This window comes from Argiope bruennichi, chromosome 7, assembly GCF_947563725.1.
Source record: "Argiope bruennichi chromosome 7, qqArgBrue1.1, whole genome shotgun sequence".
Classification (NCBI taxonomy): Eukaryota; Metazoa; Arthropoda; class Arachnida; order Araneae; family Araneidae; genus Argiope; species Argiope bruennichi.
Window position 1 is genome coordinate 112381769 of NC_079157.1, and position 27018 is coordinate 112408786.

At 27.1% G+C, this 27018-nt stretch overlaps 1 protein-coding gene across 4 annotated transcripts in view; it reads left to right on the forward strand.

Annotated features, from left to right (window-relative positions):
* LOC129976697 (tyrosine--tRNA ligase, cytoplasmic-like) overlaps positions 1–27018 on the forward strand; it is a 29856-nt gene that overhangs the window by 801 nt on the left and 2037 nt on the right. For 2 of the 4 annotated variants that reach the window (XM_056090405.1, XM_056090407.1), the window contains exons 2-12: positions 13576–13676; positions 14817–14963; positions 16641–16816; positions 17432–17561; positions 17985–18065; positions 18772–18823; positions 19846–20028; positions 20430–20515; positions 21712–21844; positions 25485–25564; positions 25929–26125. In XM_056090405.1, the coding sequence (XP_055946380.1) occupies positions 13605–13676; positions 14817–14963; positions 16641–16816; positions 17432–17561; positions 17985–18065; positions 18772–18823; positions 19846–20028; positions 20430–20515; positions 21712–21844; positions 25485–25564; positions 25929–26125 (1337 nt within the window). In that variant the 5' untranslated portion in view covers positions 13576–13604. Of the gene's footprint in view, positions 1–13138; positions 13170–13575; positions 13677–14816; positions 14964–16640; positions 16817–17431; positions 17562–17984; positions 18066–18771; positions 18824–19845; positions 20029–20429; positions 20516–21711; positions 21845–25484; positions 25565–25928; positions 26126–27018 lie in introns of those variants that run through there. The other 2 variants (XM_056090406.1, XM_056090408.1) reach the window with 2 other exon arrangements.

The window sequence follows — 27018 nt, forward strand, 5'->3', positions numbered from 1 at the left end:
AGATTGATACATTTAGTTTTTTTTTTTTAAATCAATACTAAGAATAATTGAGGAGGAATGTATCTTTAAAAGCTATTTTTGTGATTCACAATATATTTTTGAACTGTTATAAAAATTATATCAAATAGAATTTATATACATCATTTTAGAAGAAAGAAATATTGAAATTCTTTTATTTTGACCATTAATATAATCAGAAAATTCAAATACATTATTTATTTTTTTAAAATTACGCTTTGATTTTATACTGATTATGATAATTGCATTAATGTACAAGCTCATGATTCATGATAATATAAGTTTATTTGCAGTATTGATATTAATTTACAAATACAGGAAAAAAGAATTGCATCCTATTTTTATGTTAAAATTCTTTATGTGACTATAATGCTAGTATCAATTTTTGTATGTATTTATATTAAAAAGTATTTTTTTAAACTGCAGTGCAAAAATTATCTACAGTGTTAATTCTTTTACAACTTTATATAGTTTTTAGATTTAAGCTTTTCAGAATAATTCTTATTGTTTATGATAAAAATAAGCAATCATTAGATGAAGCAGTATATACTTTAGATATAGCAGTATATACAAATAAAGTATGTACTTTATTTGTTTTTTCCTTAGATATGCAATATTTTTTTTCCTCCTAATATCATTTTCAGTCAAATTTTATGTAAAAAAAGTTTATCGTAAAGCATTTAGTAACAACTTCTCATTTTTTAATCATCAAAACATTTCGTATCCCTAATTATATTTGTTTGAATCAGGAAATGTTAGGGCAGATTTTTTTAATTATAAATAAAGTTTAACCTATTTCATACTTTTTTTGGTAATTAGGAAATCTAGTTCTCTGTATAATATTGAAAGAAAGAACTATGAAAAGCATGTGAAGTTGGTGTTTATTCTTTTTTTATTCATTTATCAAATCTTGATTTAAGATTTGATACTGCAGGGTAATAGATAAAACAAAGATTTTGTTGTTGATAGCAATTTGGATTTCGTAATTCACATGACGATTGATTTCTGATGTCAGATTTGCTTATTTACTGAAATAATTTATTCTTTTTTGTTCCATTTCAGTTGAATGAAATTTTGTAAATAATATTTAGAATTAAATATAATATTTGTGTAAATCATTGAATATATGTATGATTTATAGTACTAAATCCCTTTAATTCATTCTTATTTATATATTTAATCATTGAAAATAAATTATGAGTATTTGATAAAAATACTCATAAAAATTTACTGTAATTTTTCTTATATATTTTATTCATAGTTTAAGAATTACGAGTAAAATTTTATATGCATTTTAAATATATTTTAAAGTTATAAATATATTATAATTTAAAGAATAAAAAGAATGTAAGCAAACAATTACTTTGTGAAGTTTTAGCTATTTGATGGAAGTTTTGTTTTGTAAGATTAAATTCAATGGCTCAAAATAAATTAATAAGAGTAACAATGCCTTAATTTATTTGTAATTATCTAAATTACAAAACTTAACTTAAACTTAAATTATAAAATGAAGATTTTATTTTATAATCAAAACAATAAAATGAAAATTTTAAAAGATGGCAATTTCAATTTATAACTGTTTGAACCTGAGGCAGATAACAAGTGTGATTAATTCACATATATTTTATTTAAGTTATTATACTTAACATAATATATTTGTTCAATGTATATGCAGTCTAATGGTATTTATTACTAATGAAAATATAATCATTTTTATCTAATATATATATATATATATATATATATATATATATATATATATATATATATATATATATATATATATATATTTGAATCAAGAATTAAAAGTTGTCATTAAATGATTAATTATTCTGCTAAAATTGATAATTATGCACTTTTGTTTATTCCTGAAGTGGAAATTTTTTTTAAAAAAAATATATATATATAAATTTGTATTTTGAGTGAAAATATTTTGAAAAAAATAAAGGTTTCAAGTTGATATTGATATATTGAATAATACTTTTTATTATGTGTATGTTTCATCTTAATCAGGGAAAAAAACTAGCTTTAAGAATCAAAAAAATATGCTCAAATTTATTGACTTTATAAAATACTTTGTTATAAATAATTTAATTATAATTTTAATTTTAAAAATATCTTTATTTCGAATTTTATTTTTAAAAAAGGATAATTATATTTGACCTTTTGTTTTCAAGTTCCAAAATAAAGATATAAAGACTTTGACAGTGATTAATCGAGAATATCAAGTTATCATGTCAGAATTGTAATCAATGAATAAAACTCTAATTTATCCTTATACCCCCCCCTCCCCCCCCAAAAAAAAAGTATTTTGAAGAGGGTGGTATTTTGCATGCAAATGTATCAGGTGCTCATTTCTACTTTCTGATAACAATGGACAGGGAAATGATTGCATAAAGAATTTTCAAGAGGAATAAGTTGACTTTTATATTAGAAAAGAAATTTTTCATTCAACTGCATGTAAACAATCATAAAAATTTTAATTCACTTACACTGACAGTTTTCTAAATACTGTGAGCCAAAAGTACAATTGAACTTGAATTTATAATACTATATACTGATTGTTTTCTATAATTTGTATGAACATATTAAATTGATAGATTTATGAAATTTGAAGAAAATTCTAAATGCACATGCATGCACACAGATTTGAAATATATTTGTCATACCAGATATCGTAAACCAGAATTGCGGGATTAATTTTTAGACAAGAGAAATTTGAATTTATTCTCCTTTTGAATTATTTCTAGTTTACTTTTAATTTATTTCTATCTTTTTAGTTTTGATCTACTATATATAAATAAATATTTTCTTATCTGCCTTTTTTTAAGTATCTTGTTTTTAATTAATTAGTGGCAATTCATTTTGTAACAAATAGAATTGCTAGAAAATTATACTTAACAGACTTTATCAAGAAATCATGCATATTAGAGATCCAATAAATAAAGTATTTATCTTTGTGTTAAAGTTGTAGCTGATGGCACAGAACACAGTAACAATATTTTAAAATATATTTGATATAAATATATTTTCTTAAGATAGTATCTGAAATTAATTTTTCTAAAGAATTACTTAAAATTGTCTAAATATGTAAGATTTCTTTTGTGAAAAAATTACATATTTTATAATTTTTAATTATATGCATTTGGAATAATTGAAAAAGATGGCATTTGTATGGCATTCACTGTGTTATAATCAATGGGTTATAATATTCATATTTTCAAACTCTGTGATTTTATTCTTAAGTCATCTGTCATTTTACTTAGATTTAAAAATTTTTCAAACATTTGATTAAGAAATTAAAGAACTAGATATTTGCTTAAACTTTCAATGTCTTTTAATTCTACCAAATAAAAAAAAAAGTTTGTTTTTTGGTATTTTAACAGAATTGATACAGTATTTTGTTTGTGTTGCTATGATTAATTTTGCTATTAAGGGGATCAAGGATCTGCATTCGATATTCTTGCTTGGAAATTTTTATTCCAAGGGGATATTATTCCATGGTTAATAATTATTCCCAATTTTATTCATGATTGTTGGGAAAATTAAAATTTTCTAATGTACTTAAAATTTTTTCTGTTGTACTGGTCGCTATCCCCCTGATAGTAAGATCTCACTTCAGAATCAAATTCGACGCTTGATTCCATCAATGATTATCCATGTATTTGGGCTTCTTGTATTTTAATTTTGATTTTGAATATCTAGCATCCGCCGCTAGTATTTATCAACAAGAAATGTATAACTCACAGATGTACATGGTTTGGTTGTACTTAGCTCGAAATTTTCGGATCGTATACACTTTTTAGGATGGAATTAAACCATAAGTTTGGCGCAGTATGGCCAAGATTGGCTCTTGCGCCAATAAACCCAACAACAACAACAACATCGGATCGTATACATTAAACTAACCTGTCAAGGTTACTCCATGCCACATTGTTGGAGTTGTGGCATGCCAACCCATTCTATTTCTAGTCCATCCATTTAGATCGGTTATTCATGAACATTTTCTCAGTTTTTTCGACCTTCTCGGTAAATGCCTTCTAGAATCCCAACACAGGCCTCTCTTTCCAGTGGAGGGATAGAAATGAACATAGGTTGGATGTCCAACCTTCCATTCCACACTACGCCAATTCGACGAGTTTTCGCATTGGAACTTATCGATTTTTGATTGCCACTACTCCGTTGGCTTGTCATGGAGTGATTGTGAATGCATAGGTTTGTGAAATATAATTGATGCATCTTGAATGCTCGCATGAGCGGCGGACAACTTGGAGACATTTTCTTCAACATTATCCATTCGACGCTGTACTCACGATAGCACTGGCTATCGGTTCGAGCAACGTGTAGAACATTAAATGTTTCCTCTTGTCGAAATATCATATTTTAATGTCGTTGTTAAAAAGGGAGGTGATTCATGTTAGGTTCACATTTCAAAGTGCACTGGCTGCTGGGTTTATTTTTATTCGAAAATTCGGACACGATTTCGTTCATACATTTTCGGTAATCCCATGAATTCAAATATGAGGTGATCCTGGGCGATGCACAGTTATAAATTTGCGGCAAATATTCGTGCTGCTTGCGGATTGCGAACGTTATTTCTCGCGTGACATTTCCGGCCAGTTGTGTTTATAACTGCGATCTGTTTGTGTGTATTTTTTCCAAATATTTGTTCTTATAGCAAAACTGTTAGTATAGAATTTTATCTCTATTATTTAAAACCATGCAGATCAATTTTAATAATTTTGATAAAACATTAGTCATCGGGGCTGATCTCCACGAAACTATATAATATAACAATCTGTTTCTGTAACTGTCGGAGCGTTTTCATTTCAGATTCACAGATATTCAAAACTCTTAATAAAAGCCAATGTATCTTTATTTGTACCACATCTCCTAAACATAACTCATTGCAAGATTGGAAATTAGAGACCTGTGTGACTTCTAACGTTAAAAAGTACTGTGGGTATCAGATCCCCATATCGCAACCGAGAAGTCCTATTGTTTTATGATAATATTAAACAACTATAACAATAATTTGTGGTATTCAACAAATTGCGATATTGAACTCTCATTACGTAATTTTATGTATTCGATATGTAGCAAAAATTTAGGACGATAATTTTTTAGGAGCCACTTTATTTCTCTTATATCTAGTTAATATTTTTTTTGAATATTTAATATAAAAGAATTTTTTGTAAGTATAAAAGAAATTAATTCAAGATATTTTAATCAAACCTGTCATATTTTTTTTCTATTCAGCAATTTAAAATAACTACCCCAAAACTAATTGTTCGCAATTTTATTGTTTTAATCAAAATTGTTCGTAATTTTATTTTAATGAATTGTTCGCAATAATGATTATTTTATTTTAATAACGCGATTTCTGACACTTTCCCTTGAAAAGCTACAAAATAATCATCCGAGAATTGGCCGACTCTTCCCATTTACACGTGTCGTCGGTATAAATCGCAACGACTGACATTGGTAATCCTTTCTTTGAAATCGTTCTTGACATTGCTCCAGTGCCTTGAAAGCTTCCATCACGTAATTCCCCGTTACTTTCGAAGGACGAAGAACCGACCGGTATCTAATTAATTATTATTCAGAACGAGTGTTTGATGTTACAGAATTCGAATGAACTTCTTTTCTTATTGTTCTCGACGATTCTGTCCCTTTTTCGTTGGCGTAATCTATTAATATTCAGACACGTGTTGGAAAAAAAAAAAAAAAAAAAAATTCGTCATGCTGTCTGGAGAAGAATACCCAAGGTTTTCCATTACAACCATCAAAGGCTGGTACTTAACAATTTTAAATATAAAATTCTGTTCTGTGCCAACCTCTCAAGAAAATACTAAATACATATAATGTAAATGTTATTACTATTCACCATATGTTTAAATTCTTTTTCATCGTATGATTTATCAGATGGCATGACGCATTTCAAGTTAAAGTGGTTGGTTTGGGGTTTAGAGGATAACAAAGTAAATCAAAACTGGTTCTTTCTGTCTGTAGAAAAATAGGTCAGTTATGCATTTTTTATCTGCGTGGAAGGGGCCACGTACATCATCGCATAAGCTCAGCTTCTGAAAGTAAGTTTCTATGCATTCTTGGTTATAAATTTGTTTAGTTTTAGTTTTAAATAATGAGCGATTTTATGGCCATACAGCTGTTGTATGTAACCTTGTATTTTATGTTGAGCAGTTTCTACAAACGTTTATTTCAGTTTATAATCTGATTAAAAGAAGCGTGCTTTCAGTATTTGTTGCATATGGTTTCATAATTAGAAATTGAGATAAAGTAGCTTGATTGTATAATTTTTAACTACTGTAATTCTCATAATTTTTATCTAGACAAAAGTTGATTTTTTTTTTTAATTTTCAAAAGCAGAAAATTAAAAAGGAATTAATTTATTGGAGGAGAATCGGAAGAAATTAGAAATTAAGAAAAATATTTCTTTCCTATTGTTCCGAAAAGTCGAATCATGCTATTTATTTTTTAAAAAAATGACTGTTATCATTAGTATATAAATGAATGGATGCCATTGTGTGTGTGGGGGGGGGGAATAGTTATCTGTAATATATTGTTGAATGGAGCATCTCCGTACAAATTATAACTTTAGAAAATTAAAGCGTACATTTCGGCTTGCTGGTACGATTTGTTTTAGTAGAAAATCCTTCCCTATTTTTCTCTTTTTATTTCTGTTGAAATTTAAAAATTTCTCTGAAACAATTTCTATTTATTGCCTGTTTTATGTAAGTTTGCAAATATGCCAAAACTTTCGTGTTTGGGTCTTTTTCTAGTTCGGAATTAGTAACCATTTTTTTAAAATAAAAAATAAGTACATAAAATTTTTTCTGCTAGTCTTAATAGCTTTAAAATATTGTTTATTAGCATTTCTTGTTGGCAGTGATGTCCCAGGTAGTTATGGCGGCACTCCACCTTAAATATGATCCAATTCAAAGAATTTCATTAATTTAAACAGTTTATGGTTTCAAACACTAGTTATAGGCATTTTACTTAATGAAATTGTATATATATATAATATAAATGAAAGGTTTTTTTTTCTTTTTCTTTTGGTTCTTTGGACATTTTTCATAACTTAAAAAGTATAGAAATACTTATTACATTGATTTATTACATTACTATTTCATGAGTTAATAAGAGCATTTATTAAACACAACTCGCATTTTACAAGTTTTTACTAGATTAATTTTTAAAGTTTGTTTTTATAAAACATTAAATTGGCTTATAAAATGGTGAAGTATCAGAATGGCTATTACTATTTACAAGTTGACTTGTAAGCTTATATTAAGCTTAGCTTGTAAGAGCTTGTGACTAAGTTTTATACTTCCTGAGTATAAAGCTCAGCACGAATATTGAATAATACATTAAGTTCCTTTTAAATCTTTTGTGCATAACTTGATGTTCAGAATTCCCTCCTCGAAGTATTTTCAAGTATCAAATTGTTGTAGACATGTTTTGTTTATTGTGTATAAAATCATCTTAATGGAATCGAACTCATGTTTTTGTAGTGCCATAAATAAAATAATTATCTGGGTAATCTATCTGCTAATTGCATGTTGTCTTTCGTGATATTGTAACATTATAATTCCTTATATAAACTAACCAGATGATAAAAAGAATGTTAATTTTTATTTAGTTTAGTTTCCAAAAAGAAAAAAAATAATAAAATCGTCCAACGAAACGATGAAAATGGCTTCATTGCAATATTGAGATCTGTATTATACCGAAAAAATATTTCAAATATTTTTAAAAATTGGCGTAAAAATCATTTTATTGAATATTTTGGAATTTATCGAGGGATAATCGTCAAAATATATATGTTAATTAAAATTAAAAAAAAACTTCGCAACGCTTACTTTTATTCTCTAAATTGTATTTGTATTAAATTTTGAAGTTCTTAAGTCAAATGATATGGTTGTAGAGTGCTAATGCATACACTTATGCACAGATACGCAACTTTTTATTTTCCTATATACGAGGTATGCAAATAGAAAGTAGCGTGTCGAGAAATTCGACCTCGATATTTTGAAGAATCTCCAATTTCATGTTTCTCTGAGTCCTAAAAAACGTATTTTTGTTATTGTCTGTCCGTCTGTGAACGCGATAATTCAGAAACGTTTTGAGCTAGATGCATGAATTTTAATATCCAGGCATAAGACCAAATATATAGATTTCTGTCAAAATTTGTATGAAATACATTCAGGGGAAATGTGTCTGTCCGGCTATCCGAATATGTTAATATGGAAATTACTAAACAAAGGGAACTGGATGGATAAAATTTGGTACATAGATTTAACATGTAAAGTGTAGTTTCCTATTAAATATGGAACCAATTGTCAAGCAGTTAATCATATGTAGGTTTATTCTTTTGCATGCATGTAAACTTGGATAAATGAAGTTTGGTCTTTGACTTCAATTGTAGTCGTATGTCTAATTTTGATTGCAAATCAATCGGTAAAAGGGCTCCCAAAATACACATTCGAGTTTTTGGTACTTGCATATTAATCATACATCCCTGCGATTCATTACTAGAGATTGCTAATTGGTGCTTAACTAACTATTGAGTGCCACTGGGATGCTTTTAATAATACACGAGTAAATTTATTAGAGAGTATGCGAGGAAATTTTAGGGAAACCACCCCTCTGATATTATTATTAGATATCATACAAAATTAGAAATCATATCATATAAATAGTTTGGTTCTGATCAATAGAAACTTAAAAATGTTTCAAATTATAGGGGAAATTGAAGATTTTCCTCTTCCAAATTTGAACTTAACAATTTTTAAAAAAATCCGTTCTATCTTCCTCTGGAATTTTGACACTTATTAATTTTGAAGGTTGTTGAGTGGGTAAAACGTGTTGAATTTATTTTGTGTTAATACAAATTAATCATCAAAAGTCTGGAAACTAATTAGCAAAAATTTAAATAGTAATATATAATAATGTTATATTTTTATTATTTAACTTAGATGAAGGCTAGAGAAGTAGTTGAAGATTGATTGGTCATATCAATAACTTTTTAAAAGGAATTTGGCATAGTTCGTCAACGGATTCTGAGACGACCACATTTTGAAGACTCCATCTCATTAAGGGGTGAGACGCATTCCAGTATTCCCTTTGACCTTGGATTTTCCCTATTACATACTACTAAATGTAAACATCTCCTTTCATTTTTCCTTTCACCCCTATTTTAAAGAATTAAATTCGTGCGCAACGCATGCGCAAAACCGCGGAGGGTTTTACAATCCGTTGCTGAACTATACTCACGATTGCTTTGGGAATGCAGTAGTGCTAAAATTGATGTTGCAAGCGTAATGAGATTACGTACTAGAAATTACCTATGAAGCATTGGTCATTGGTAAAGAAATATAATTTTTTTAAAGAAACATTCCGATTTTTTTTTTTTTTTTTTAGTTTTATTTGAATTACTTCTAATTGAAATAAACATTCAAAATTCATGCGTGCAACCTCACTTGATAATCGTTGTATCAGGAATCTCTGATATAATCAGTTTTTTGAATATTGCTGATGTTGTTTCTGAAAAAAAAATTATTCTGAGATATGAAAGTAATATTTGAAGCTCTAATAAGCAAATGAGATGAAAGAATGTGTGTACGCGGAGAAGCCACAGCTTTTGAATCTGGTTTCATTATCTTTTCGGCTATTGGATCAGTAATTTTCAGTTTGATATCATTTGAATGATAATGTTGTTTGAGAAAATGTGAACGTGTGTTATTTATTACCCTGACGCTCATATTGCATCAGCCAATAGTGTAGAATGTTGTTGACAGTCTCTCACGTAAGCATTCTTTGTTCAGCTTTCTAAGAATTATTTTAGCCTTATGAAAAATAACTATAGATTTCTTTCTGCGAAACGTCTGTTGCAATGCTCAAGCATTTATTTATTTTCTTCAGAATTGCATCATTTTTGAGGAGCAAAAATTACTATTGCAAATTCTGAAAAAAAATCAATCTTTTTGTTCAGTAGCCATATCATTTTGCTTCGATTTTGTTTTGGCTTTTATGTTCAAGATTTCAGAGTTTAAACTTATGATGAAATGCAGTAATATTTTGTAACTTCTCGCTATCTGTCTTACTAATTAATGGGTAAAAATGTGTGATTGTTCGCGGATGATTGAATACCTGCTGTAAGGGAGTGTGAAAAAGTGTTCTTGGCAAGCAAACTTCATAATGATTTCCAGTAACGAAGCGCTCGGGCTTCAGTCTTAGAGGAAGCCATTAAGGGGAAAAATAAATAAAATGTTAGCACATTTATGCCATTTCTTAAAGTCAAATATGATGAAAGAACGAAAAACCAATAATTTTTCCAGGCATCATTTATACATGCTGGCCAACTAATGACAGCAAAGGGTGGAAAAATCAAGTTAGGCCCCGGACATCACTTGCATTCACTATTTCACTGGTGATATCTTTAGTTTAAAATTTATTTGGAATTAAATCTGTGTAAGCTTGAGACATTTAATCAGCTGATGATACTCATTTTCATTTGAATGAACACTGGTTATGGGAGCACATGCGACTTTTGTAACTTGTTAAAATATCCATATTCAGAAATCTGTAGTAAAAAAATAATACAAAAAAAAAAAAAAACACTAGTCATGGTTGGCACATCATAAAGGACTTCCAAAAAATCCAACGAGGTTTCTTTATTTTAAACCTAATTCAGTCACCGTCACGTAATTTTAATCACAATCGTATTGTATATAAATTATGAATTGCAGATGGGGTAAGAATACTCTAGATGTTAAGATCTGCTATCAGTCTTACGTGAATTTAACTATACCTAAAGGTAAAGAATTCGAGTTTACAGAACAGTCGTACCTCGTAATTGAGGATGAGAAGCTTCCGATATGGTGATTGGTTCTCGGCACTTTTGTGGGTACACGAAAAAGTGGGGTCCTGATTCCTCCCATTGATGACGGAACGTACTTCCTTAGGGAAAGGTTGTACCGTGGCCGGTGATGACCCTTAGGACTCAACCACAGTTTCCGCCAATGTTGTTGTTGCGACGGTCCGGTCATTCAAGTCTTTCCGTCGGGTCGGAGTAATCAGTTTGTGATTACAAAATAGTCGTTTACAATATTTGATTTCTTTTATGCTTCATTCATTTCGCCCTGGCCTGGAATCCATGCTATCGAGATTGACTTTATATTGTGATCACTATCTTTTCCTTCTTTTATACATGTGCGTTGAATTGGAAAACCTTGATTCTAATCATTTGGTTTATTACCCTTTGGCAATCGAGTCATATTGTAGTGAGCAAAATTTTCTTACTGAAAGAAAGCACAGTACAATTCAGCGTTATTTTTACATTTGCGATAGTTCATATATCTTTTGGTGATAGATATAAAAATAACCGTTCTGTATTTCGTCAGCATATGGACAAATGCATATGAATATTCTCAACTTGTATTAAATTTCCTTTGAGAAAAATCCGAGACTGTTTTTTAAAGAGAAAGTCTTTAAAAAACAGTTTATTTTTTTCTTTTCCTTCATTTCACAACCGAAAGAGAGCTTCCTAAACAATTTTCACATGATCATTTTTCGTTAGAAATGACTGTAGATCCTTTCCGATAAGTGAAATGCAAGATCTTTTTGTTTTCGCCTGCATAACAGTTTAACCTTCTGTATTTCCCCGTCAAATATCTGCTCCCGAATAGAAGCTATCTTCAAGAACTGGGGCAAGACACACCTCCACCACGTCAAACCGCGCCTGTCGCTCTAAGGTCTGTTACTGGTTGATTACTTTTGAGTGTAAATCCAGTTAGGTATTTTGTGCCAATTTCTTAATCTGCTTCCATTCATCTGTTTATTCCCGTTCGGACACGAGTCCTTGAATGGTATGTGGTTATTTATGTCTCAGTTTCTTTTTCCCATCTTTTTTCCCAATTAATAGTTCCGCTTTACACACGTTGTAAATGATGACATATTAGGCATCGGTTGCATGTCTGAGAATGAAATTTTGCACGTGTTTCCTTAGTTACTGAATTGTTTCATTTTCTTGAATTTTGTTACAAGCAAACTTATTGTTTATGACGATATGCTATTAGCCATATAGGGTATCTCTTTCTTTTATTAACTGTGAATTTAAATTATCTGACTATAGAGAAAAAATCAAACTTTTTATGGAATCTAGTTATTGCTTTCTCTTTCTTAGAATTATTAAAACATATTTTGAATCCTTAATGGTAGTTGGTATAATAATAGGTTGTTGGTATATTTTTAGTGAAAATAAACTGGGTTTTTCAAAAAAAAAAAAAAAAAAAGAATGTTTGTTCCAAAAGTATTCGAATTCATAATTCGACTTTCGTAAAGTCGTTTTGTTTAAAAGAATAACTGCATCTTATTGAGTGTTGCATTTATTTTAATAGGTAACTCGTGGGATAGAATTTTTGTTCGATTGGAACTATTTTAAATATTTTCGCTCGTCCGGAACGATTTTAAATATTTTTAAAAAAATTCTAAATGAGGAAAAAATTGATTTTTAAAAAAATAATTGTTTTAAAACTCTGGTGGTTTTTTTCTTTAAGATTACTTAATTAGTTTCTGGTAATTCATGATTAAAGGCGATTCATTATTTTTTATTTGCTGATTACGTTCTTAAATGATGTACAATAAATTACAGCTATTTGGCTTGATACATATCGCTGCATAAATAAATGTACCAATCAAGATTGATTGTGTCGCTGCCTTGAGTTATTTTTTACTAGGAAAACTTTTGTTTGCTATTCCCCTCCCCCTTCTTAAAGCGAAATAATTTAAGTTATGCTGCCCCTGCAAAAAAAAAAAAAAAAAAAAAAATGTTATGTTAGTATTATTTCTTCATTCGTATTTTGATTCCAATAAGTTGGAACTAAACTTAACAGACGCAAATTGTGTAAAAAAAAAAGAAAAAAAAATGCTGCTTTCAGATTTATGACAGCTGCAGTTTTGGCATCTGTTCAAAACTTGGTATATGACGCAATCATTGATCGTGTGTTTGTTTTGGTTGTCTTGCAAATCTTTTCTGCTACGTTTCTGTTACCAGCAAAATTATTATGCAGCATAACTAGCGATTTGTTTTTTGAGGAATTGTTTATCCGCGGATGAAAAAGACATTAGAGGTTTATTATTATTATTTTTTATTTTTTTAAATCTTTTAAAAAATATAACTCGATAGTCATGAGGATTTTTAAAAACATTTTTAAAGCATGTGAGTTAATGGTAAAAGTGATATTGAAAATTATTCTTCTGTTTCTGAATTATTCGTCATTGAATTTTTCTCCTAATTTTTTTGTTATGAAGGAATGAATAAAAAATAACCTATTAACAATAATTTTGATAATTATGAAGATTAAAGCTTGTCAAATCTGAAATGTGTAGATTAAGATGTCAATAAAAAAAGCAATTGAAGGGAATATTAAATATAGCTTTTTAAAGAGAATTTTTTGTTTCCTTTAATTTCTAAAATTGAATGCAGTATTTAATATATTATTTCATTTTGTTTATGATTGATTGTCTTATTTTTAGAGTGACAGTTTTATGTTTCCCTTGCTAGCATGGAAGTAATCATGAATGGTGATCACAAATCTCCTAATCATAAGCTTGATTTAATTACAAGGAATTTGCAGGTATGTATTGCAGTTTTTTTTAATGGATTATGTTAAAGAATTTCTATAATAAAAATACAATGACTTTAACTTTATTTTGGTATAGTGAATAGTTGTTATTTTAAGCTTTTTAATATGTATGCGTATTGTTTGGTTGATTATTATTATTATTTGTTTTCTTCTATTCTTAAGAATTTTATTTTTCATTCAATTAGAATACATGTATTCAAAATCATGATTCTTCTCATAGCTGGATATTATATATAAAATGTGCTGAGTGTTTTAATACTTCTCTTATTAAAATATTATGTAAGTAGCTAAAATTAAAAAAAAATATTCAAAGGAATTTTTATTATATAAATCCTAAAAGAACAGTTAAAGCATATACTTGTGTAAGAAATAAAAGTGTATATCAGTGGCTTAAATATTGCTTGATTGAATCTATAAATGGATATTATTAATATATTAACGAAATAAAAATTCATTGTTTTTTAATTGATATTATACAAAAAATTGTAAGTTGAACTTTTCTATTCGGCAGTATAATACTGCTATACATTTAGTATTAATTTTTTATGGATGAATATTAGTACTGCATGAAGAAACAGGTGAATCTAACTCACTTTTCACTGAACTAAACTAAATATCATACTTTATAAATACAGGGAACATTTGATAAGTTTTTCTTTCCAATATAGGATAGTTAAATCTCTTTTAATTCACCTTGATATTTCAATAAATATTTTAAAACCACCATTTCAAGATAAGATTATGAACTCAATTTAGCCAAAATTATATGTGCTTCAATACTGGATTCTCAGGGCAAAATTTTTATTAATATTGATAATTCTTAATTTTTCACTTAATTCTTTGAGAAATATTGTAACATTTTATATGTTTTCTTCATTTTTTAATTTAAGACATTAACATATGATTTTTACTTCATTCTTTGATAAATCTTGTAACATTGCATACGATTTCTCCATTTTTTAATTTAAGACATTAATATGTACATGTTGAATTCATTTACAACTGATGTTTTACAAAAAATTATAAGATAAATTTTGAACTGTAAAAGTGTTTAACTCACAAAACAATTCTTTGCTCATTCTTATTTCTTATAATCGAATTTTTGTTAATTTTTTATTTTATTTATTATAGGAAGTCCTTGGAGAAGAAAAGCTAGTTGAAATTTTAAAGGAACGAGATGTAAAAATATACTGGGGTACAGCCACGACTGGGAAGCCACATGTTGCGTATTTTGTTCCCATGTCTAAAATTGCTGATTTCCTAGAAGCTGGTTGTGAGGTATATAAATAGAAACAAAATAACAATTGTACAAAGTAAAATTACTTTGCCTTGTTATTCAATTTCTTTTTATAATATTATTTTGTAAAATGTTAAGCTTATATGTAAATTTTTGTTATATAGTATAAAGATAATTTTGCTGTAGAGAGCATCTAGAAGTCAGAAAACTTGTATAAGACTTCTAATCCAAGATATCTATAACATCCATTATTCCATTCACCCATTAAAATTTAAATATTTTTGTTGATTTATGTTTTAATACTCCTCACCTCAATTCAACTATTATAACATTTTTAAATATGATTGATCCTCAATTATCTTTGTCTGCAAATGACATGAATATTCAATTTTATCTATTTTAGATATTTTTTAGTCAATTTTGCTGAATCCTTTGTCCTTGCTTTATATGATTTGTGATTCTTACTGACTATAAAATTGACTGAAAAAATCATATTAATTTAGGAATTAAAAATGAAACCCATCATGTACTCAATCTAAATTTTAGGCCTACTTCACCTCTACAAGTTACTGTATATCTTCTTTTTGCACAAGCATTAAACACTGCCATTTTACCTGATAATTCTATTGCCTTTGCTTTTTTGAAACTCAATGAACTCCAATTGACTGTATCTTCACCAGTGATATTGACATTGAAACTAAGTCATCTGAAAATGAAGAAACAATATATTGTGGTCCACATGAAGTATAGAAGTGTCTGCTGTTGTCAAAAAACAACTACAACTGGCTACTATCTCCACCTTTCTTTAATAAACAACTCTGAAAAAAAAAAAAAAAACTAAAAGAGCCTTTTTTGATGGATTGACTACAAAAATTTACACTATCTCTTAATATTGAAAATTTTTGTAATAAGACATGCTTGTAAGAAATTAACAATGATTTTATTTTCCAAAATAAAATGATGTGACTACTTTTCTTATATGCCTTTTAAAAGTATTTTATCATATTTGTGCCCTTTTAGGATTTCCCAAAATTTTTGAATCATATATATTTGGTTTAACATTTTAAATATTCTTGACTTCCTTTTGAGCATATATATTTTAATTTTTAATAACTTTTAGCATACATTTTTATTTTTTTCCATTCATGTATATATATTTTAAGTTTGTTTACTGATTGCGTTAAAAACAGTATCACCAAATGCTTGGCACAGCTTAGTCGAGAATGGTTCTTGTGTCAATAAAACTAAATAACCGATTTTATTCTATATCCCCTTATAATACAGCATTATTTATAAGAAAAAGAAATAATAAATCGTGGTTGCCTGTATTTAAAGTTAATGCCAATTTATTGTATTAACAGATTCCAATGTGGAAATTATATGTTTCGCATGTAATCATTTGGAATTTTTGGATTCTGAAGATGTTGAACCCATTCATTTTTAACGCCATTGATATCCTAATTTTTTGCCTTTATTAAAATTTAAAACTTTTCAAACAATTTCTTTTTAATAATTTGCTGGAAACTTCTTATATTGTGCTTGGGACATAAAAAGCCAAAGGGCAACTGTACATACACAGGGCTATTTTAATGGATGCTTCAATACCATAATATCTTTTATTTTATATGAACAATTTAAGATGCTTTTGATGATTAGTATTTGTTTAATTAAATATTTTATGTTTGATTTTAAAAAAATATTTTTACATTTCTGTCAAGGTGACAATTTTGTTTGCCGATCTTCATGCTTATTTAGATAATATGAAAGCTCCTTGGGAACTCCTGGATCTCAGAGAAAAGTATTATGAAGCTGTTATAAAAGCTATGTTAGAATCAATTGGAGTGCCTTTAGAAAAACTGAAATTTGTTAAGGGTTCTGATTATCAGCTTAGTAGGTTAGTTAATTCTTTTATTAATTTTGGTACTAGCATATTGTTTTGCAGATATTAAAGTGACATTTTTTTCTATGTGTTTATTATTTAAAACAATTTACTTTTTTGTGAAGAATTTTCATATCTCGAGTGTAAAGAGAGAAAAGTGTTTTAGATTTGAATGATTCAGTATTTTAATATAATCTTTTTAATTTATAATGTTTTATGTTTATTACATTTTGTAATTATTGTAGTGTTAGTAGTGTTCTGAATTAATGAATAATTAATATTTTTAATGTATTAAAATATGTGAATGATTAGTTGATATTTTTTACTTTTATTGCAATGTTAGATAGTATTTTAAAACTCTTTTTTCAGTATTTGATTGCAGAAATTGATTTTAAGGCTAATTTATAATTATATAAATAGCTCAATAAAGTATGCAGTATCTGATAATTTTATTTAAATTATGTTGCTACAGTTTTTATGATTTTTGTCTTTGGTATTAATTTCTTTTAAGAAATTAATCAGAATTCTATCTCTGATTTTTTTTTAAAAGAAGTGGATATGTTTGTGCATGTTTTGGTAAATAAACCATGGTGCTATATTTTTCTTAAAACATTCCACTTTTATTGACAGGGAATATACATTAGATGCATACAGATTGGCATCACTTGTAACAGAACATGATGCTAAAAAAGCTGGTGCTGAAGTTGTAAAACAAGTGGAACATCCATTTCTTAGCAGTCTTATATATCCTGGACTTCAAGTAATTTTTATTTTTTGAAATTTGTTATAATAAAATATTTTTTTTGTATTCCAAAATATTTTTTTGTTTTACATAAATAATAATTTTTGTTTACCATTGTAATTGATTATAGTAGAAACACTCAATTAATGTGATAGAATCTCAATTTTAAAATTTGTTGATATAACAACTAAACTGAATTTATCTGCATTTTATGATAGAAATTTCAAAATTCATTTATGATGGAAAAATGAATATGAACCTCTTTAAAATCTAAAAAATATGGTTAATGTGTATGCATATTAAGAATACATTTGAATGTTTAAAAAATAAGCTACACTATTGTTAGAAAAATTTGTTTTTATCTACTTAAGTTTTTTTTAAAAAAAATTGACATACTCTCTCTTTACTTTCAGTTTTAATCGTTTTGTATTATTTTGACAGGCTTTAGATGAAGAATATTTGAAAGTAGATGCTCAATTTGGAGGAGTGGACCAAAGAAAAATCTTTACATTTTCTGAAAAGGTAAATTTATTTATATTTTCAATTTCTAGTGTTATAATATTTTCACACTTTTAAAAATGTTGACTTTTTTTTTTTTTTTATGGAACGTTCTTCCTATTGAAAATAAGATTTAAACTGTCCAATAATGGTAATTTCATTTCATTTTAAATAAGAGAATTGAGAATGAATTGAGATCTTTCTTGGTCAGATAAGTGGCTAGAATATAGTTGAAAAATATATAGATAATTTTAGTTATAGAACTAGGAGAATAATTTTTAGCTACAGAAAGAGGTAATTGAGCAATTTTCATCTGAAATTTGTTATATATAATCTTTTGTATATGAATAAAAGAGATGCCAGTTAATCTGCAGGCATTTTTTAAATAAAACATACTAATAATTCTTTTAAATTCTTATCTCCCTTTTATATCAAAATTCAGGTATGTTCCTGGTAATTATTTTCAGTTTATGCCTATACAAATGACTATGAATTTTCTTTGAGATTATTATTCATAATATAACATAAATGTTTGGCAATTATTCTTCTTACATTCAGAATATTCATAAAATAAAGAATAAACTTATGCACTTTTCTAAGACACTGTTCATTTTCTTAAAATAATATGTTAATGCACATTTTTTAAAGCAATTTGTAGTAATTCCTATGTAGATTGATTGTATATGGCAATTATTTCTAAATGTTAATTTTATGAAAAATTCTTTTGTAGTATCTTCCTCAACTTGGGTACTCAAAGCGCATTCATTTAATGAATCCCATGGGTAAGAAAAGTTCTAAAAATTCATAATAATTTTCTTTTAATATTTTTGAATATATATTTAAGAGAGTTTCACAAAAATTAAAAGGTTTTTTTTTTATTGCAAACTGTTTATTATAAATTAAGAATATAAAAGATTATTATCTGTATTTTTTAACTTTTAAATTATTAGTAGAAAAATCTGCTTGGAGACCTCATTAGGTAGAAATTTTAATTGAGGATCAGGAAAGAACTTTTTCCCTTTTTGAATAAATAAAAGATAAATTTTGTATTTTATATCTATACAATTTAACTTTTCAACTAGCAGGTAATGCTGTCATCTCTTTTGAGGTGATATGTTAGGAAATGACAGTAACAATTTTATAATGAATGATTAAAGTATCCCATAAATCAGATCTATGTAGAAAAAAATCTTAATCAGTTAAATACTTTTAAGGCAGTGATTTTTTTCCTGTCTGGTGTAGAAAATGGTTACCTTTTTTTTATTGTAGGTAGATTGATTCCCTTAAAATGTCATGTAAATTGAAGCAAACAATAGGAAAACACCTTTTGATTTGAAAATAAATATTGAAAATATAACAAATCCATATGAATTGAAATTTAGTATACTTTAAAATATATTTATAAGTATTCAAAGCAAGTATTCTAAATGTACATAAAAATAACAACTGAACTATTGATAAATGCCATTATTCTGTTTCATTTTTGCTTATTAATAAGATGGGAGAGTCTTTATTTTTGAAACTGCTATATTTATGTCAGCAGTTACGTATATATATTTATACATAACTGTTATTATCATTTAAAATTTTTCATCATTGATTTTTTTTCTAATTTATTTGTTTAAATTATTAAATTCTCTTAAATTGTTCGTGTTTGCATTTGTCTGCACCATATAAACAGAAGTTCTTGTTTATTTGTTCAAACATATTATACTGAAATTTAGCAATTTGATTTTGTGTAAATTAAAAATTAAGTTTCTATTTAAAATGTGTTCTTTTCATTGTTTCATTTACTTGATTTTAGTTCCTGGTTTAACTGGTGGCAAAATGAGTTCATCACAAGAAGATTCTAAAATTGATCTTCTGGATAGTCCTGCCACAGTTAAAAAAAAGTTGAAGAAAGCATTTTGTGAACCTGGTAATTTGGAAGATAATGGTGTACTAGCTTTTGTTAAGCATGTATTACTACCTCTATTTAGAAATGAAGGTAAGTTGTATTAAATATTTTTGTTTGAACCATAATCAGGTTATATTGAGATGCTAACTGTTAAAATGTTTTAATAAACAATCTGTATTATTCAAATAGTTTTCAACAAACTTCTCACAGAGCAGAGTGTATGTAACGAATTAAAATAAAAATATCATAAGGAAAGGGAATAATCTGTTTGTAATAATAATACCTTGAAATAATTGATCTTGAAAGCAGCATGCTGATTTTTCTATTTTTCAATAAATTATTATTAGCAATTATGTAGTTTAACTTTATAGTGTAGTGTATGGTGATAAGTGTTTCAGTGAATATTCAAATGTGCTTTGAATTATTTGAGTTTGTTTTATTTGTGTTTCACTTTTGCATATTATCATTTTTTTTTTAAATTTATTTTACAGATTTTATTGTTAAAAGAAATGCAGAAAATGGGGGTGATATAATATACAAAGAATATTCTCAAATAGAAGAAGATTTCCGAAATTTAGTATGTATTCTTTTAGCACAACTTTACACTGCAATTAAATCTATGAAAATTGAAATTTTTAAAAAGAAATTCCATTATATTTATAGATCTGGATTTATTTTTACTATTAATGTAAAGCTGAAACTGGAATATTTCTTTTGTTTAAACTACTTTTCAAAAATGGAGACAAGAGATCTGTACTGTTCCTGTGTGTGTTTTATTATTAAGTTTTCAAATGTGCATCATTAGTTTCGGTAATTGTGTAATGTTTGATATTCCATCATTAGGTTATGTTTAATTGCTGCATGTATGGAATGTTTACAAATAGATCTAAACACTTTAATTGTGAAGCAAATTACTACCTACTAGTATAATGTTATTCATGCAAATCAATCTATAATAATTTAGCTCACAATATATTTTTACAATGTAAAAAATAAATGCAGTAATTGAAGTGAAAAATTGTTGTGTTCTTTTATTCAAGAATTTTAAAGATCTAGAGATTTGAGTTTATATCAGATTCAAGAATTAGTTTTAATAGATGAGGTATAGTAATTTTTTTATATAAATCAGTGCATCTGTCCTGAACCATAATTATGTTGACTTGAGAAATCTTTTGGAATTTATAGAACTTGGTAATCTTACTTTGATTGGATAGAATGTGTTAAAATTCTAAAAGAATGTATTATAGTCTGTGTATTTTCTGTAGGCGGTTCAAGGTCACATTTTCTACTTAGTTATTGGTTGCCTGGTACCAGTAATGTGGTAGAACATGTGACATTGAATACACATACAGAAAATACACAGACTATAAAACATATGTATACAGTATGAATCCCCTCCACCTCCCCCTTACAATATTCTTTGTTTTTGCAAGTAACAGTTTTATCTGATCTACTGAAACTTTTTCCACGCCCAAGACCATTTCTACTAGAAAATTATATGATGATTTTGAGGTTATTAAATAAATAAGATAATGAAATATTAATTATATCTAACTGGATTTTAGCATAGTAAGTCAATTTTAAATAAAGCCTTTTTTACAAGTTTCCATTAATTCTATTATCTAACAGAAATGAATTTTTCTGGCACATATTAAATAATTTTAAAATGGCTGCAAGAGTTTTCCAAGTGTGAGTATAAACCACAGTTTAAAAAAAATCTTGATTTAAACTTCCAATGAATGTGTGTAAAGAATCTTTTCTTTTATCTTTTAGAAATTACATCCTGGCGATCTTAAAGCATCTGTAGAATCATATTTAAATAGGTTACTTGAACCTATTCGAAAAAAATTTGAGAGTCCAGAATTGCAGAAACTTTCTGCCAAAGCCTACCCACCGCTAAGTAAAAGTAAGTAAACATTTTTGTGCTTTAATCCTGTATAGCATGTTTTGAGTTATTTAATGAAATTTAATATCTAAATAATTTTTATTTTTGGATGTACAGTGGAATCTCAGGAATTTGAACTAATTTGGGTTGACCTATTTGGATTCCATAAAATTCAGATTTTCCTAGAAATTTGATGAAATATTCTTGATATATCAAATGCGATAGAATAGTCATTGCATGCTCTAAAAGAAAGTAACAGAATAGGTTTGATATGCATGGTATAATGGAGCTGTTGAAGTACAGTAAAAACATGTTTACCATGTGCTGAAATTATTTATGGTTATTATGACAATGCATGGTGAAAATGGCAGTATCTGGTTTATTTATTGCTTAATCCACTCAAATCAGGTCACTGTTCATATATTGATATTACATGTGTTACCATTTTGAGTATCATCTGTCATTATTACATTATATCAAAGTGATGGTCATGTTGCTGTGTCTTTCGTATAAGTGAATGAATTCTTGTTGAAGTATAGTATCATAGTTTGAATGACATTGTTTTCATGGTCAAGAATTAAGATAATTTCAAGGAAAGCGAAAAAGATTTCTTGATAATTCTTACATTACTTATAGATGCTGCTAGTGCTCTTGAATGTGCTACATTATGTAGAACAGCACATTGCTATTATACTAACTGATGTGATACTTTTGTGAAGTTGCTGCAACATTGCATTGTCAAGCAGTTTTAATTCCATACATCAAAATATAACCAACTTTGTTTCCTTTAGGTTACTGATAAGTGTAGGGGAATGTATAGCTCATAGGTATATATTCCTAGTATAGGTATATATATTGGCATTATAACTGTCAGTTTTAAATACAAATTCAGATGTTTCTTGTAAGTGAATAATTATTATTAGTTTTATTTCTGATTTATAATTTTTATTTTTCCTCCATTTTTAAAATTTTTTTGAATAATTTTAAAAATATTGTTCAGATCATATGGAATTTTGTATTCCTGGAGTTTGGTTTACTGAAGTTATATTGTAATTACCATAGCAATCAGATATTTCATTATATGTCATTATTAAACTCAAATGGGAGAGAACTAATCTAGGAATTGGAATTCAGTGTCAGTATATCTAAATCTTTTGTATAAATTTTGGTATTGTAAAATTTGACAACAGCTATTTATGTTGAATAGAACAGATTAATAGACTTTCAAATTTGTTTATGAAAATCAATGAATTATGCCTCTTGTTATTGGAGTAGTGGCTTACATTGAGAGAACCATATGTAATGAGGTATATATTTTAATTATATCAAGAAAAACAGTTCTGTTTTCAATTTAAGGAAGTTGAATCTAAGTATTCTCTGTAACTCTGACGATATGCAAATGGTAATCAAATTCTTTCTGCATTGTGGCATTTGAAATGAATTCCTAATATATATATATATATATTATCAGTGTGACTATTTATTAGTTATGCAAAAATTATAATAAACTTCAAGTAAAAATTCAAATAGCAAATCTGAAATGCTAGGCAGTTTATCTTTTTCTAATCAAGTGCAAATAACAATTTAGATGTTACAAAGTTGTTAGAGATATATTATCATTTGGATATCTACTGAGCCACTAATAGTGCTCCCATTTAATTTTATTAATTTTTTGAGAAAATTGCAAAGTCTGGTTTCTGTATTGTGGTTGGAAACATTATTAATGTTGTGACTCTGTCTATATAAGTTATTTCTGACCTAGATACCTTTTGTTTCTTTCAAAATTCATTCTATTCATTGTTCTATTTTTTGCATCATTATGATTTTAATGACAAAAATTTTAATTTATTATCTCTCCTTATAAAAGGAAGTATTTGTGTATTGATAATGTCCAGGCAAATCAATCACACTTACAGCCATGAAATTTGGCACTTAGATGGTCATAAAAATGGCTGAATGCATCTTGCAACTTGAATTTTTACTTATATATATATATATATATATTAATTTAATGTTTTGTATTTTGGATGATTTCACTCGTGTATTTCCATTGACGAAAAATCCAAACAATTTTCATTCTAATTTTTTTTTAAATTAGTCATCTCCTAATAAAAATATTTAAAAAGAAGAACTGAAATTTCTGTATCTGACATTTTTTTCTGTTGACTTTTCCTATTTTTAAGGTAATTATTTAAACACTATATCTGATTTAAAGCAAGAACAACCCAAATACTTTTATTGATGGATTTTGAATTATTTTTTGGATGGGTATAAATACTCTTCTTGCTTATTTTGTATGTGAAGGACCAAAACATTTTCCTTGTTAAGTTTTATTTCTTGTTGTTGTTGTTACTAAATTAAGAAATCAAGAAACATACGATTTTATATACAAAAATCTCTCGTGTGGATGCAAAATCTAACTGAATTTGTTTTAATACCGTCAGACAACATTTCCCAAATTTGAATTGTTTGTATGTTTAGCAGTTTAACATTACAGGTAATCTGAAACAAAAATATATATGTTAGATTTAGAAAATGATGAATGATGAAACAGTTTAAATGAAACAGTTTCAATTATAAATTGAATTTAAAGCAAGGATGCATTAATATGTTATACATGAAATTTAGTTCCTAAGCATCTGTTTGAAGGAACTCGCTTAATTGTAACCAAATAATAATATAATATTATAAAAAGACATTGACTCTGCAAATTGGAAGTTATATACTACACGTATCTCATCAATGGCTGTTGGAAAATCATTGTTTATTCATCTAGAAAATATAAAGTGAAGTTTGTTCAATTTCTTGTGAAAATGGAAAATGAATGATAAGAGACAAGTGACTACTAATGAAACATCTAAAATTCATGAGCTTTTATATGAAATTAAAACTTTTGAAATCAACCCAGTGGTTTGGGCTGGTGAACTCTGTCGTAAGTTTTCACAAGTAAACATATAAATCCCCCCCCCCCCCAATTTGTATTAATAGCTTTATTTTAATTTTTTCTGATTTTGATTTTGCTAACATTCATCGTATCAATACTTTGCAGGTACTGCTAGTTGATAAATATGAGAACTGCATATTGAAATGACTTTTGTTATTCTCTTTATGCAAAGTTTTTACTGCATGTAGCGTTTGTTCTCCCAGCTTGTAGTAAAAAATAATAAACATAGTTTAGAAGTTGTTTCGGTACTTGTTGATTAGATAATTTTGATTGTATACTGTTCTAGATTAAACAAGTGAATTAAAAAATATGTAAAAATCATATTGAGCTATTTTATTATTTAAATTTAATGTGCATAAATTAGATGAATTTAAACTGCATTTACTATTTAGAATTCTCATGGAATTAAATTATTTCTAGTTGACATTTTATATAAGTAGATATTAAATATTTGTCTTTATGTCACTTTCTACATTTTATAATATATATTTCTAATTTTATTCTTGTAACTTAATTATTAAATATGCATTATTTATTATATCTTATTATGTTTGCAGCTTCATATGTAACTGATTTAATGAAATTACATTTGTTATTTGGAAGAATGTTTTTATTGAGGTAATTGGAAGGATATTTCTGATCCAGTTATGTGTTAATCTTTTATTATATTTTATATTCAAATTTGTGATTGTGATTTTTTTGTTCTTTTTTTTATAGAAGGAAAAATTGTCACTGAAGCTCCCATATCACCTGCAAGGTTGGACATTCGAGTTGGGAAAATTATAGAAATAAATAAGGTATTTTTAAATTCTACATTATTGTTAAATTTTCAATTGATTGGAACTAAAATTTATAGTGGCTTAGCTGAATCTTTGAAATATACATTGTAAATTACGTTTTTAATTTTATAAATTTTTTTAGTATACATTTTTAAATTCTTTATGGAGTATATCAAATTTTTATAGGAGTCTGCATTGAGACTTTAACTGCTCAATGCTGGCTTAACTTGCAATTTTTCATTCTAATTTAGTTCAACATTTTATCTTTTAAAATTATATAACTAATTAAAAAAATTATATGCATTATTTAGAAAATGAATCTAAGCTAGAAGTATAAAATATTGTAGATTTTATTTTGATTTCTTACATATTTTTAATACAGCATCCTGATGCAGACAGCTTGTATGTATCCAAAGTTGACCTCGGGGATGCTTCAGGTCCTAGAACTGTTGTGAGTGGATTAGCAAAAATTATACCTCAGGAAGAATTGGAGAATAGGCTAGTTGTCGCTTTATGTAACTTGAAACCTGCGAAAATGCGGGGAGTTGAATCCCAAGCTATGTTACTTTGCGCTTCTAGGTATGCTATATCATTTTCACTTTAATCATTACTTTAATAGTACTTAATTGATATAAAAGTTAATTAAGAACTTGACTATCAAATTTATTTTATTAAAAAAATTGATATTTTGTAGTTCGTATTTCTTTTAAAAACTTAAAGTAAAGTATAAGAGATTTTTAAGTCAGTACAGAAATATAGATATGGATTTTAGAAAAGGGGCAAGAGATGAAAACTACAAAATTTAAAAAGAAAAATAAATTTTTAACATTAGAAAAGTTTTGAGCTTTGCGGAATTGTAATTTACATTTTTATTGCAGTCTAAATGGTGAATCATTTAGATATTCAACTATTAAGATTATTAGCTTTAAATCAGTCAACATGCAGAATAATAACTCAGAAATGTTTACATATCAGTCAATTTGGTATGTAAAGCATGATTTTAATGTGTTTGTAAATTTCTCATTTTCATCTAAAAAAAATCTAGAATTTAAATGTTATGAATTTCTTTTATGAGGTGTTTTTATGTATTAAAAATAAATAATGAACTAATTCCAGATTTATATCCACATAACATGCAGGATACTTTTTTATACTGAAATCTGCAATTACATTTATTTATGTTAATAACTCAAAATACTCTTGAAATTTTTTAAAAACTGGAATGAAGAAAATATAAGTATAATAATATTTTTCGCTATTAAACTGATTTTTCATTAGCATAAGCTAAATCTAAACTGGAAGAAATGCTTTAGATGTATATTCAGTTGTAAGATAGTTTTGGCTAAGTGATTTGAGGATTAGATTCTGCATTGAAATATTTTACAATAATTGAAATTAAATTCATCAATCAGTGATTTTTTTGTGTTGTTTTATTGGGAATCTTTTCTTCTATCATCTTCAAAAATTATGTA